Raw genomic sequence first — 11869 nt, 5'->3', positions numbered from 1 at the left:
ATTGTAATGCCTATTGTCCTTTCATCATGTGACATGGGTAATCGCCTCTTGTCATTCAAATAGGGAGCATGGGTAATCCCCTCTTCCCTCATCATTAGAATAACTCCATAATATTTGTTTATTTTAGGTGAGAGAGATCTTTCGACCCTAAGAACCCTTATTATGAGAGATAACTTTTCATAATCATGATTTCATGTGTTATGTGAGAAATCCTTTCAATAAAACAACAAGAACATCATTGGTACTTCTTTTTGGAATCATCCTTAAAAAGTTTACATAAAATTCATGAGAAACTTCTTGATTTCATATTTTTCTTTTATAATAAAAACCCATATTATATAACCATAACTTGAAAAACATGAGAATTACATAGGTTCATGTGGGATCATCATAACAAAACATCAAATTAACTCAATTCATGCATAAGAGATCATAATTCAATCAATTAAATCAATAATAAAGAGGACCCATAACATAGAAGAAAAATCCTAACTCAATTCGAAAATTCTAACTTTGAAAATCGGAGAAGTTGGGAACTAAAGATACTTTCCTAAATCTTGCCAATGATTTTTTTGATATAGCGCTTCAAAGAAATTATGTGAGAAAGAATGTGGGTGAGAATGTGGAGCCTGAGCTTCCTCAACTTTCGGTTGATACTTTCTCCTAGAAAGTGAATCATGCTAAATTTAAATATGTTTTTCATGTGTTGTCTCAAGATATTATGGCCTAGTCTAATAGAGATGACATATCTCCCATGTACCCAAATTTGGGTGTGGAGGCAACAAAAATTAAAACTTCACAAGGATGAATCTTCCCTAATTCCATGGTTCCGAGGTTGAGGAGTATCCTCAAAAGTTCATTGATGAGGTATACAAGATAGTGCAAATTATGGAATTCTCTATGGTGGAGAATGCGGAGTAGGCTACTTATGAACTTAAGGATGTGGCTCAAGTTTGGTTCAACTAATGGAAGGAAGGGAGGGTTGTTGATGCATGTCCGTTTTATTGGGAGAAATTGAAATGAGTTTTTCTTGATTGTGTATTTCCTCTCAAAATGAGAGAACAAAAAGTTCTCGAGTTCATTAACCTCCAACAGATGAATATGAGCGTCAAGGAGTATTATTTGAAGTTTACTCAATTGAATAAGTATGATTCCACTATGGTTGTCGACTAGAGGGAAAGGATGAGTAAGTTTTTGTTAATTAAGGAAATGGAAATATATACTTTGAATATACATGAACAACAAATTGAAAAGGGAAATCTCAAGGAAAAGGAAAGAGAATCCACGAGGGAAATGACTAGTGAGGGTACTTTTTCATTCTAGGTATGGTGGACAAGGAGGTCCTTTATTGCGACTTAAGTTTTTTTTTGTAAAGGATACTCAAATTTAACGAATCATAAGATAGGATACCAAACCCTAAAACTCAAAGAGGTGGTGGAAATAGATCTTCTATTCTCGCTTGGCGAAAGTGTTGTAAGTGTCACTTGGGAAAAGTTTAGCCAATAGTGATGGTTACTTTGGTTGTGGAATGAGTGGCCACAAACTGAAGGATTGTCAATTGCAAGCTAGAAAGGGTAAGGATGGTAGGGAAGCTTAACTAAGTGGTTATTGTAGGAGTTTTCGTTGTCACAATAGATTTAATGCTCTTCACACTTCACATGATCACGAGGATTCTCCAGATGTGGTGACGAGTATGTTTAAAGTCTTTCACCTTGATATTTATGCTTTTCTTGATCCAGGTGCTACATTATTGTTTGTTACTCCTTATTTGGCCACGAGGTATAGTATTTGTCATAAAATCCTTTCTTATCCCTTTAATTTTTATACTTATGTTGGTGATTCTGTGTTGATAAGAGTTTATAGAAGGTGTCCTATTCCATTTTACATTCAGTCACTCATGTTGATCTTATGGAGATTTATATGTTAGATTTAGAATTGATTATTGGTATGGATTATCTTCATTTAATTTATGCTTCCATAGATTGTAGGACCCTGTAGGTCATATCCAGGGTTCTGAATTATCCTATCATGTTTTGGTAAGGGGAATATTATGTTCTTAAAAGTCAGTTTCTATCTTTCCTAAAGGCTAGACAAGTCATTTCTAAGGATTGTATTTATCATATTATTTGAGTTAAGGATATCGATTTTGAAATCTATACTCTTGAATCACTCTTGATTGTCTATGAGTTTCCATGATTGTTTTCCAATGATCTTTTCGGTATTCCTCCGAAGGGAAATAGACTTAGGTATTAACCTTCTCCTGGATAAACATCTATTTTTGTTCCTCCTTATCTTATGGCCATGACAGAACTTAAGTAATTAAAAGTATTATTTGAATGATTTGTTGTATAAGTGTTTTATTAGACCAAGTATCTCACCATGCGGTGCTCCAGGGTTGTTTGTTCGAAAGATGGATGGTTCGCTCCGAATGTGTATTAACTATCGATAATTGAGTAAGGTTACCATTACAAATAAGAATCCTATTACAAAGATTGATGATTTTTTTTATTGACTCCAAGGGGAGAGTTACTTCTCTAAGATTAACCTCCAGTAAGGTTATCACAAAATAAAAGTGAAGGAAAATAACATTCCAAAGATGGCTTTTCAAACAAGGTATGACCATTATGAGTTTCTTGTGTTGTCTTTCGTTTGAATAATTCCCTGACGGAATTAATTGATTTTTTCAACAGGATCTTTAAGTAATATCTTGATATGCTTGTGATTGTATTTATCGATGATATCTTGATCTATTCATGGAGTGAGGTGAGCAGGTTGATCATTTGAGAATTGTCTTGCAAATTCTCAAGGATCAAGAATTGTACTATAATATTAACAAGTGTGAGTTTTTATTGAGGTTCATTTCTAGCATTGGACATGTTGCTTCCTGAGAGGGTATTCAAGTCAATCCTCAAATCAATTAAGAATTGGCCCAAACCTTTGTTCTCTCTAGAAATACGAGGTTTCTTTGTTTGTCTAGTTATTATAGGAGATTTATGGAAGTATTTTCCTATATTGCTTCAAATTTAAAAATATCAACTCAAAATAAAGTGAAACTCCTATGGTAGGAATTATGTGAGAAAAGTTTCTAATATTTTAAATATAGACTCAGCTTGGCCCCTATTTTGACATTGCTAGAATGATCAAATGGTTTTGTTGTTTATTGTGTTGCTTCACGAATTGGTCAAGTATATGTTTTGATGCAACATGAGAAGGCTACCGCTTATGCCTCAAGGTAGTTGAATATGTATCAAAATAATCATCGAAACAATGAATTTGAGTTAGCGGTGGTAGTGCTTACTCTAAATATTTGGAGGAATTAATTTTATAGTGTTCATGTAGATGTATTCAACGACCACGAGAGTTTGAAATATGTGTTCACTCAAATGGATTTGAATCTTCACCAAAAAAGGTGGCTAGAATTATTGAAGGATTCTGATAATAGTGTCTTATATCATCTCGGAAAGGTGAATATGGTGGAAGTTGTTCTCAATCGACTATTAATGGGAAGTTTGGCTCTGGTAGAAGAATATAAGAAGGAATTATTTTGTGATATTCATAGATTGGGATAATAAGGTGCTCGCTTGGTTGATTTTAACGAAGTAAGTGTAGTCTTTGATAATAGTTCTGAATCATCTTATGAATCAACTGTGAAGGACAAGCAAGAACTTGTTATTAGGTGACTTGAATAATTCCATTTTTTAAAAACTACAGAGGCTTTTTGCCAATGGGATATGGTGTGTTTTGATATCAAGGTTTGTTATGTATTCCGAATATTAATGAGTTTAGAAATAAGATTTTTAATAAATCCATAGTTCCTGGTATTTTATATACCTGGAAGACACCAAGATGTTTAGTGCATGAAATCTAATGTTTAAGTGAGATGAAGAAAGATATTGTGGAATTTTTGACTAAATGAATTGTCAACTAGTGAAAGTTAAGGATTAGAAACTGGGTGGTTTGTCTCAAAAAATTTGTATCCCTACATGGAAGTGGGAAAATTTTAATATGAACTTCATTACAGGTTTACCCACACTCATCGACACATTGATTTGATTTGGGTTATTATGAACTGAATGACGTAGTCGGCTGACAATCTTCCCCTTAGAACTTCATTTTTAGCCGAGGAGTATGCTGTGATTAATATTCAAAAAATAATAAGTTTGCACAAAGTGTACTTGTCCATTATCTCTTATCATGGTACTTAGTTTCCATCTTAGTTTTTGAAGTTGTTTCAGAAAGATCTTAGTACTCAAGTTAAACTTAGCAAGGCTTTCCACAATCAGACGGACTGACAATCAAAGAATACTATTTATACCTTAAAGGATGATATGTTTAGATATTATTTAATTAATTTCAAGGATAATTGGGATGATCATTTTTCATTGATTGAATTTGCATATAATAATAGCTATCTTTCTAACATTCAAATGACACCATTTGAGGCTATTTATGGCAGAAAGTGTAGGTCTCCTATAGGTTGGTTTGATGCTTGTGAAATCTCTTTGATATGTCCTGAGGTTACTCATGAGGCAATGGAAAAGGTTTATCTTACTCGTTGAATGTTGAAACCGACTCGAAGTCGACAAAAGTCTAATGTCGATGTCAGAAGAAGATAACTTTAATTTAATGTTAATGATTGCATCTACTTTAAAATTTCACCCATGAAGGGTGTAATGATAATTTGAAAGAAAGCAAATCTTAGTCACATTATGTGGGACCATGTCAAATATTGAGGCTTGTTGGCAAAATTGCTTTTGAACTAAAGTTGCCTAATGATTTAACATCAACACATATGGTATTCCATGTCTTTTTGCTGAAGGAGTGTATTGGAGATCCGATGTTATCTTTGGAATGTTTGGGACTTAAAGAAGGTCTCTCTTATGAAGAGGTTTTGGTTAATGTTTTAGAACGACTAGTTAAGAAGTTCAAAAAAAGAAATTGTTTTGATGAATGTTTTGGAGGAATCAATTAGTTGAGGGTGCTACTTGGAAGGCAAAAACCAATATGATGTACGACATCCTCATGTCTTTCCCTATACCGTATTCTATTTTGATGTATTAGTATGGGAAAAGGGACAAATATATCCCCAAACTTTCAAAAATAGTACACCAATACCCTTTGTCATACTTTTCGTCCATAAATACCCTCGCCGTCCAATATCTAGTGCACATTTGCCCTTCCCACTAATGTAAGAGTCATTTTGTACACGTGGCACAATACTACGCCTCAATCTGGATTGATCAAGTATTTAACCCAAATTTCAAATAACCGTTAAACCCGCCCCATAACCCATTTAACTCACCCAATACTCCCATTACCCACATCAAAATTTGATGTTCATGTTCGAGAACCCCACGTAGAATTCTCAAACATATGTTGAAATCTGAATCTGAATCGGAGTTCTTGAATTCGTGGAGTTGATGATTTGAATTCATTTTTTGATCTTAGTTAAGAAGAAAAAGATTTCAGAAACTTTTCAGAACTTTATTTACATTTGGGGAAGAAACATAAGTTGTATCAGCTCAGAATTCCATTTTCTTTTCATGGAGTTCATTTTTTTCTTTGGAATAATTCTACCTCTTTCTTTACCAAAAAGGACATACAGGTAGTAGAAAATGCAAATGAATTACAATATTTTGATTTGGTTATGTTTTTATCTCTAATGAAATATGAATTTTTCAATTACTCTAATTAATTTTTTTATGTTAATTAATTTAATTTGTAGAAACTTTATTCAAGCCAAAGTGATTATGATTCTTCTTTAAGATTTTAGTGTGATATTTTACGCTTCACATAAATAGATGCATTGGATTTTCAATTTCTTTTGTTTAAATATTTAAGAAGATGAATGAAAAAATATATGAAAAGATAAAAGAAGAAAAGATAGAGGAGGTGAGGGGGTGGGGATGGCGACCACCTTAAGATGAAGAAGAAGAGGTAAAAGTAAATGGTCCTTTTTTTCCTTTAGGGTAGTAGATAGTTTGTAACATGGGTGATGGGGCGGTTAAACGGGTATTTAAAATTTGGATTAAATATTTCGGGTTGAGGCGTAGGATTGTGCCACGTGTATGAAATGACTATTCCGTTAGTGGGAAGGGCAACTGTGCTCTAGTTATTGAACGACGAGGGTATTTATGAACGAAAAGTATGACGGAGGGTATTGACGTACCATTTTTAAAAGTTCGGGGGTATATTTTTCCTTTTCCCATTAAAATATACTAGTTGATTCAAATTGAAGTAAATTAGACTAATAAAAAATAGAAAATAACTGTGAATTTGATTTGATTATTTATGATTTTAAAGTAATAGTGAAATTTCAAAAATATGTGCATAATATTAGTAAGAGATTAGTAACAAACAATTAAGAAAATTTTAATTAATCGTATGAATAAATACATCAATATTTTTTTTAGAGAAAATGGCCAAATGACCCCTCAACCTATTAGTCAATTCTCAGCTACACACTTAAACTTTACGGGAGTCTGATTACCCTCCTAAACTCTTTATTATTGATATTTTATAACCCTTAAATGCTCAACTTTTGCCATACCCAGATATACAAATACGTTTGAATACACGCGCTAGGTGGACCCATTTTATTTTCTTATTTATTTCAGATACAGTTCCAAACATAATGACATGTTTACTCTTGAATGGAGTATCAACCTTTCTTCTTCTTCTTCTTCAAGATGAATTGTTCTGCTCTTGATAATTCTAATAATGCTATGTAACATGTGATGTAATTTTTTAAAAATAAATAAAATCAATTTTTGAATGAAAAATTAGATCTTGAAAATCGAAATTTACTAAATCTTGAAGGTCAACTGTAATGGTGAGGGAGAAAAATACTTTATGATTCTGCTTGCTGAAGGAAGATGAAAAGAATGAGTGTACATACGTGTAGTTTTATATTTATGAATTGAAGAGGGAAATAACTTATTTTTGGGCATTGATATGGAGAAGAAATTTCAAGCTCCATACCTAGATCTAGTTGACCTTGCAATTTTATATTTAATAGTGAGGAAAATAAATTAGAACCTTGAATCTAATAGCGAAAAAATTTGGATATCCTAAATGTTCAAGATTTGAAATGGAAGTTATCATTGAAGCTTTGAAATTGTTCCCAAGCTTCAAGCTTTTAAAATGGCAAAAGAAGGGAAGAAGATAAAAGATTTGTGGAAGAAAAGGGGCTTAGAAATACAAGTTGTAATTGGAAGACTTATTTTAGGCTGATTTGGACTTATACGTGGATTCCAAAACACAGAAAAAACGTTTTAGATATATCTTCACGCGCCTAAAGGAGGTATATTCACCTTCTTGAACATGTCAGCATTCAAGGGTTAAAAGATATTAAAAATAAAAAATTTAAGAGAGTATTAATGTGTAGTTGAAATGGACTAATATGTTAGGGGCATTTGACCATTTTCTCACATTTTTTATATTCTACTTAGAGGTATTTTGGTCATTCCAAATGTGCTAATTCTTAATACATACTTCTCACAATTGACATTATACATCGCCCTGATCAGATCTGGTTGTCTCTTTTAACGTATGTATCTCCTGCATCTTTGATTCTTCGTCTAATCTTGCCTCTTGGGTCGAATTTATTTCATTTTTGTGCATCTATATGTATTTGAGTTTCCTTTTCCGAACGAATTTGGGGAGGTTTTGGTTCTTTGGAGGACTTGTGATTTTGAGCCGCCCTTGTGGTTTAGGTGTGTATCCCACTTTAAATTTTAACTGCTATGTTAGGTTGCTTTGCTATGTTTAACACCCGATGTAGATTAAGTGCATTGATTGGGTTCTTGTTTTGGTTAGTGAAGCTTAATTTGGACTAAGTTCTTTGATATGTTTTATGGTGTTGTAAAGGATCCATATACATATACTAGCGATTAGAAGGTTTTATCGAAGATCTTTGATAAGATTAGGATTTCTGGTGGTACTGTTTGTCAATAAGCCATGTTGTTCTGTAGTTCAATTTCATTCAGGGATGAAATACTGCTTTTCCAGCTTTTTGGAACACGTGGAATAGAACTTTCAGACTTGTGATGTTTATTCTTGCAGATTTGAAAGGCATAACCATATTCAGAATTTTTGCCTGTTTTTTTTTTCTTTTTGGGAGGATGTCGATGAAGTGAAGTTAAATTCAAGTGAGTTAGGTGAACTCTGTCTTTTATATAGAAAGGCGAATTTTTTCCTATAGGAAAAAAATGAGGCAAACATTTCTTTATCCTCTTTGGTAATCTTTTGACATTTTTTCGTTCCATGTGTCTTGTCAGATTTGAAATTATAATTCTCAGAATTCTCATGAGTGCCTAAGCTATTTAGTTATCACGACATGGATTCACCTGGTAAGATTCTTGTTTTTGCTTATACTGTTTGTTTTCTCTCTACGTGCACATATATTTAAGTTATAGCGATGGTTAGTTTTTTCTTTGGATGCAAAATTTGTTTTTGGTTATTGAACTGTTACCTGTTTTCTAGTCAGATGCTCATAAATTCTTTGCTAAAAATGGTAAATCTATTAAGAATTAAGCTGCAGTGCGATTTCCATTTGTTTGTTGTGATAAATATTGGAAGTTGCTTTCTTATGTGCATTTTATGTGAGAGTCCTGAATGATTTAGGAAAAGGCTACATTACTTTTGCTCTTAAATCTCAGCTTTTGGTATAATGAATGTCCTTGTCTACTTGGAGGATATTTCTCAATTACAACCCTTTTTTTGCATAAGATAAGTTTAGTAAGCTTCCACCTATCCCAAAGAAGCTCTTTTTCTCTTGGGGACTCACTTTTGGAAAATAAGCCAATTTAAAAAGAAAATCTTTTCTGATTAGCTAGTGAGTTCCATTCCTTCAATATGGATGGAAGAGCCTATTATTAGACAGAGATAAGTCTTTCAAATTAATCAACATTAACAAAGAAAGAGTAAGATGGTTTTACTTATTTTACGAGGGCTCTAGAAGGCTCATTAATAAATCAAACGCTGGCAAAAAAGTGTGATGGACATGAGTGCTATGAAAGAGGTTTCACCAAAATAGGGGCATCTTTACCGGAGGTGTGGTAGGAAAATAGAGGCCTATTTTATAGAGTTTATCAGAATTTTAACAATTACGGTTGGTAAGTATGTTCAAATTGATGCATGGGTACGTGATATGAAATTATTGGTGATCATTCGAGAAATTATTGACGATGGAGGATGGTATGAAAGTGTACGCAATCCTGGGTAGACCACAACAACCAACATCAAGAACTCTAGAATCAGTTAAAAACATAATTTGAAGATCAATGGGGTTGCAGTAGTTCAAAACAAAATCAGAAAGGGGCCTAAAATACCCTTGAAGTATTTAAAATGGTACAAAACTACCCTCCATCGACCTATTGGCTCCAAAATACCTTTCTCATGCACCTATTGGCTCTAACATACCTGTGTCATCTACTTTTGCGTTCAAAATTAACCACTTATTGAACGGTTTTAAATTTAAACTATTTAAATATTTTTTTAAAATACTTGGTGCTCAACTATTTGCTATAATTTAACTTATTAATATAACTTATAGATCAATCCACTACCCACCAATTATTAATTAAACCTCACCCAATTAATAAACCCGCCCCATTACTAATGCAACAACACGAAAACTACTACCAATGAGTGTTTCTAAAAATTTGATGTGAAAATGCCTATAGAAGTACATTATCATACATTAAAGTCCTCAATCAAAACATATTATAATTCAAGTGTATAAATAAAAATTACTGATAAACTTAATAGTCTGACTATGTTCATCTTAATTAGACCTTCTTCTCAATTATGTGATGTTACTTAATAGATAACTTTTTTTTTAAAAAAATAATATTTTAAAGTTTACATATTTAAAACAAATAATAAGTATTTATAAATTTATATTAAAAGAAGTGCATGAATTAAATTATCCAATAGTTGAGCGCAAAGTATTTTAAAAAAATATTTAAATAGTTCAAATTTAAAATCATTAAATAAGTGGCAATATTGAATTCAAAGGTGGATGATAAGGGTAATTTTGAACCAATAGGTGGATGAGAAGAGAATTTTGGAGCCAATAGGTGGATGAAGGGTAGTTTTGTACCATTTCCAATACTTCGAGGGTAGTTTAGGTCCTTTTCCGAAACAAAAAATCAATACTTACCAGAGACCAAAGCATATAGTGCCCATTTTCTTGCCAAATGCCAAACTAGGAAATATAATAATCCTTTCAACATATCTCCCAATCAAGAACAACAACAACAACAATCCCACAAGTAGGGTATGAGGAGGGTGGAATGTACACATATCTTATTACTACCTCGTGGAGGTAGTTAAGGTGCAACTAATTCACATAGAAAGAAGGAGACAATGAAGAAACTATAGCAGAACGACTAAATAATGCTCAAGAAATTGCTCACAAAAGGTTTCTTAACAGATGGAAGGTGAAGCCAATTGAGCATAATCAATTCCTTTTCAAAATGCCTTTTCGTCAAGAGGACTCTAGGGATCGTTTGGTATGCGGGATACTGTGGGACATCTCAAGATTAAGTCTGGGATAAAATTTATACCGTGTTCGGTTGATTGTATAGGTTTATATCTGTCAACCAAACACAATATAAATTTTATCCCAATCATGGGATATCTCACCTTCTTATCCTATCCAACATAGAATTATTTTATCCCATTTCCTAGGAAGGATAAATTAGTCTTGAGTTTATAATCCAAATACAATAATCCTAGGATACTTTAGTCTGCGCGTACCAAATGAGTAATTAGAGTTAAGGTGGGAGATTTGTGTGGGAATGGTAGAAGAATATCTTTGGAATGGTGGTTGTCAGTTGCAGGGTTGACAATGACGGAACCATAATCTGCCAATAGATGGATAAAAACATTCAAAATTCCACTCCATGCTTATGTTTGGTTGGGGAGCTCCTTTAGAGTTATTACTGAATTGTGTGGTGACCTTGTTATACAAATAACAACATACTTAGTGTAGTCACCCAAGTTTAGTCTGGGGAGGGGGGTTGGATATAATGTATGAAACCTTACCCTAGGGAGACTTTTTTCAATGGACCATTGCTGAAAAGACATGTTTTCAAAGCAGGATTCTAAGAAAAATGTGACATCAAAATAACAAGATACAAAGAAAATGAAACAAGTAGTAATACACATTGAATAATAAGAGACCATGCAACTACTAAATAATACTACTAATTAGGAGAAGAGAGGAGGATGCTAGTTCCCTAGTTCTCCTAGATAAAGTTCGACAACACTGCGCTTCTTACTGAGTTGTGTTATGTCATGTCTAATCACCTCCCTTGGCTCTTTTTTGGCTTAGCTCTACCTCTACTAAATCCTGGTACAATCAACCTCTCCCACCTTCTTATTGGCAGATCTTCACACCTCCTCTTCACATGCCCAAACCATCTTGGCCTTTCTTCGCTCATTTTGTCTACTACATAGATCAATTCCACCTTACCTCGTATAACTATGTTCCTAATCCCCTCTCCTAGTATGCCCACACATCCATCTGTGCATCCTCATCTCCACTACCTTCATCTTCTAAACGTGGGTGTTCTTGACCGACTATTACTCTGCACATACTACAATGCTGGTCTAACCACCACTTTGTAGAGCACGTAATGGCCTCAACGACTCATTCTTATCGCATAGTACCATGGAGGCGAGCCTCCATTTTACCCTCTCTGCTCCAATATGATGTGCAACATCATCTTTAATGTCCCCGTCACCCACCCTGCTCCAATACAATTATGGGAATACATTGGTAAAGTATGAGTCCTTTTACTCTGAATGTTTACTTTGAAGTTGGGAATGGTGCACACATCTAATTCTTGAAGGATAGATG

The 11869-nt window shown here is 33.5% G+C and overlaps 1 protein-coding gene across 11 annotated transcripts in view; it reads left to right on the top strand.

Moving 5' to 3' along the window:
* Positions 1 to 7407: 7407 nt before the first annotated feature.
* LOC101268595 (probable phosphoinositide phosphatase SAC9) overlaps positions 7408 to 11869 on the top strand; it is a 32451-nt gene continuing 27989 nt past the window's right edge. For 2 of the 11 annotated variants that reach the window (XM_069288033.1, XM_069288029.1), the window contains exons 1-3: positions 7421 to 7549; positions 8065 to 8150; positions 8280 to 8351. Coding sequence is in view for 4 of the 11 variants with exons in the window: in XM_010326586.4 (XP_010324888.1) it covers positions 8339 to 8351 (13 nt within the window). In the remaining 7 variants the exon portion in view is untranslated. Of the gene's footprint in view, positions 7716 to 8064; positions 8151 to 8279; positions 8352 to 11869 lie in introns of all 11 variants that reach the window. The other 9 variants (XM_010326586.4, XM_004244909.5, XM_069288028.1 and 6 more) reach the window with 9 other exon arrangements.

This window comes from Solanum lycopersicum, chromosome 8, assembly GCF_036512215.1.
Source record: "Solanum lycopersicum chromosome 8, SLM_r2.1".
Lineage (NCBI taxonomy): Eukaryota > Viridiplantae > Streptophyta > Magnoliopsida > Solanales > Solanaceae > Solanum > Solanum lycopersicum.
This window is presented reverse-complemented; position numbering and strand designations above follow the sequence as displayed.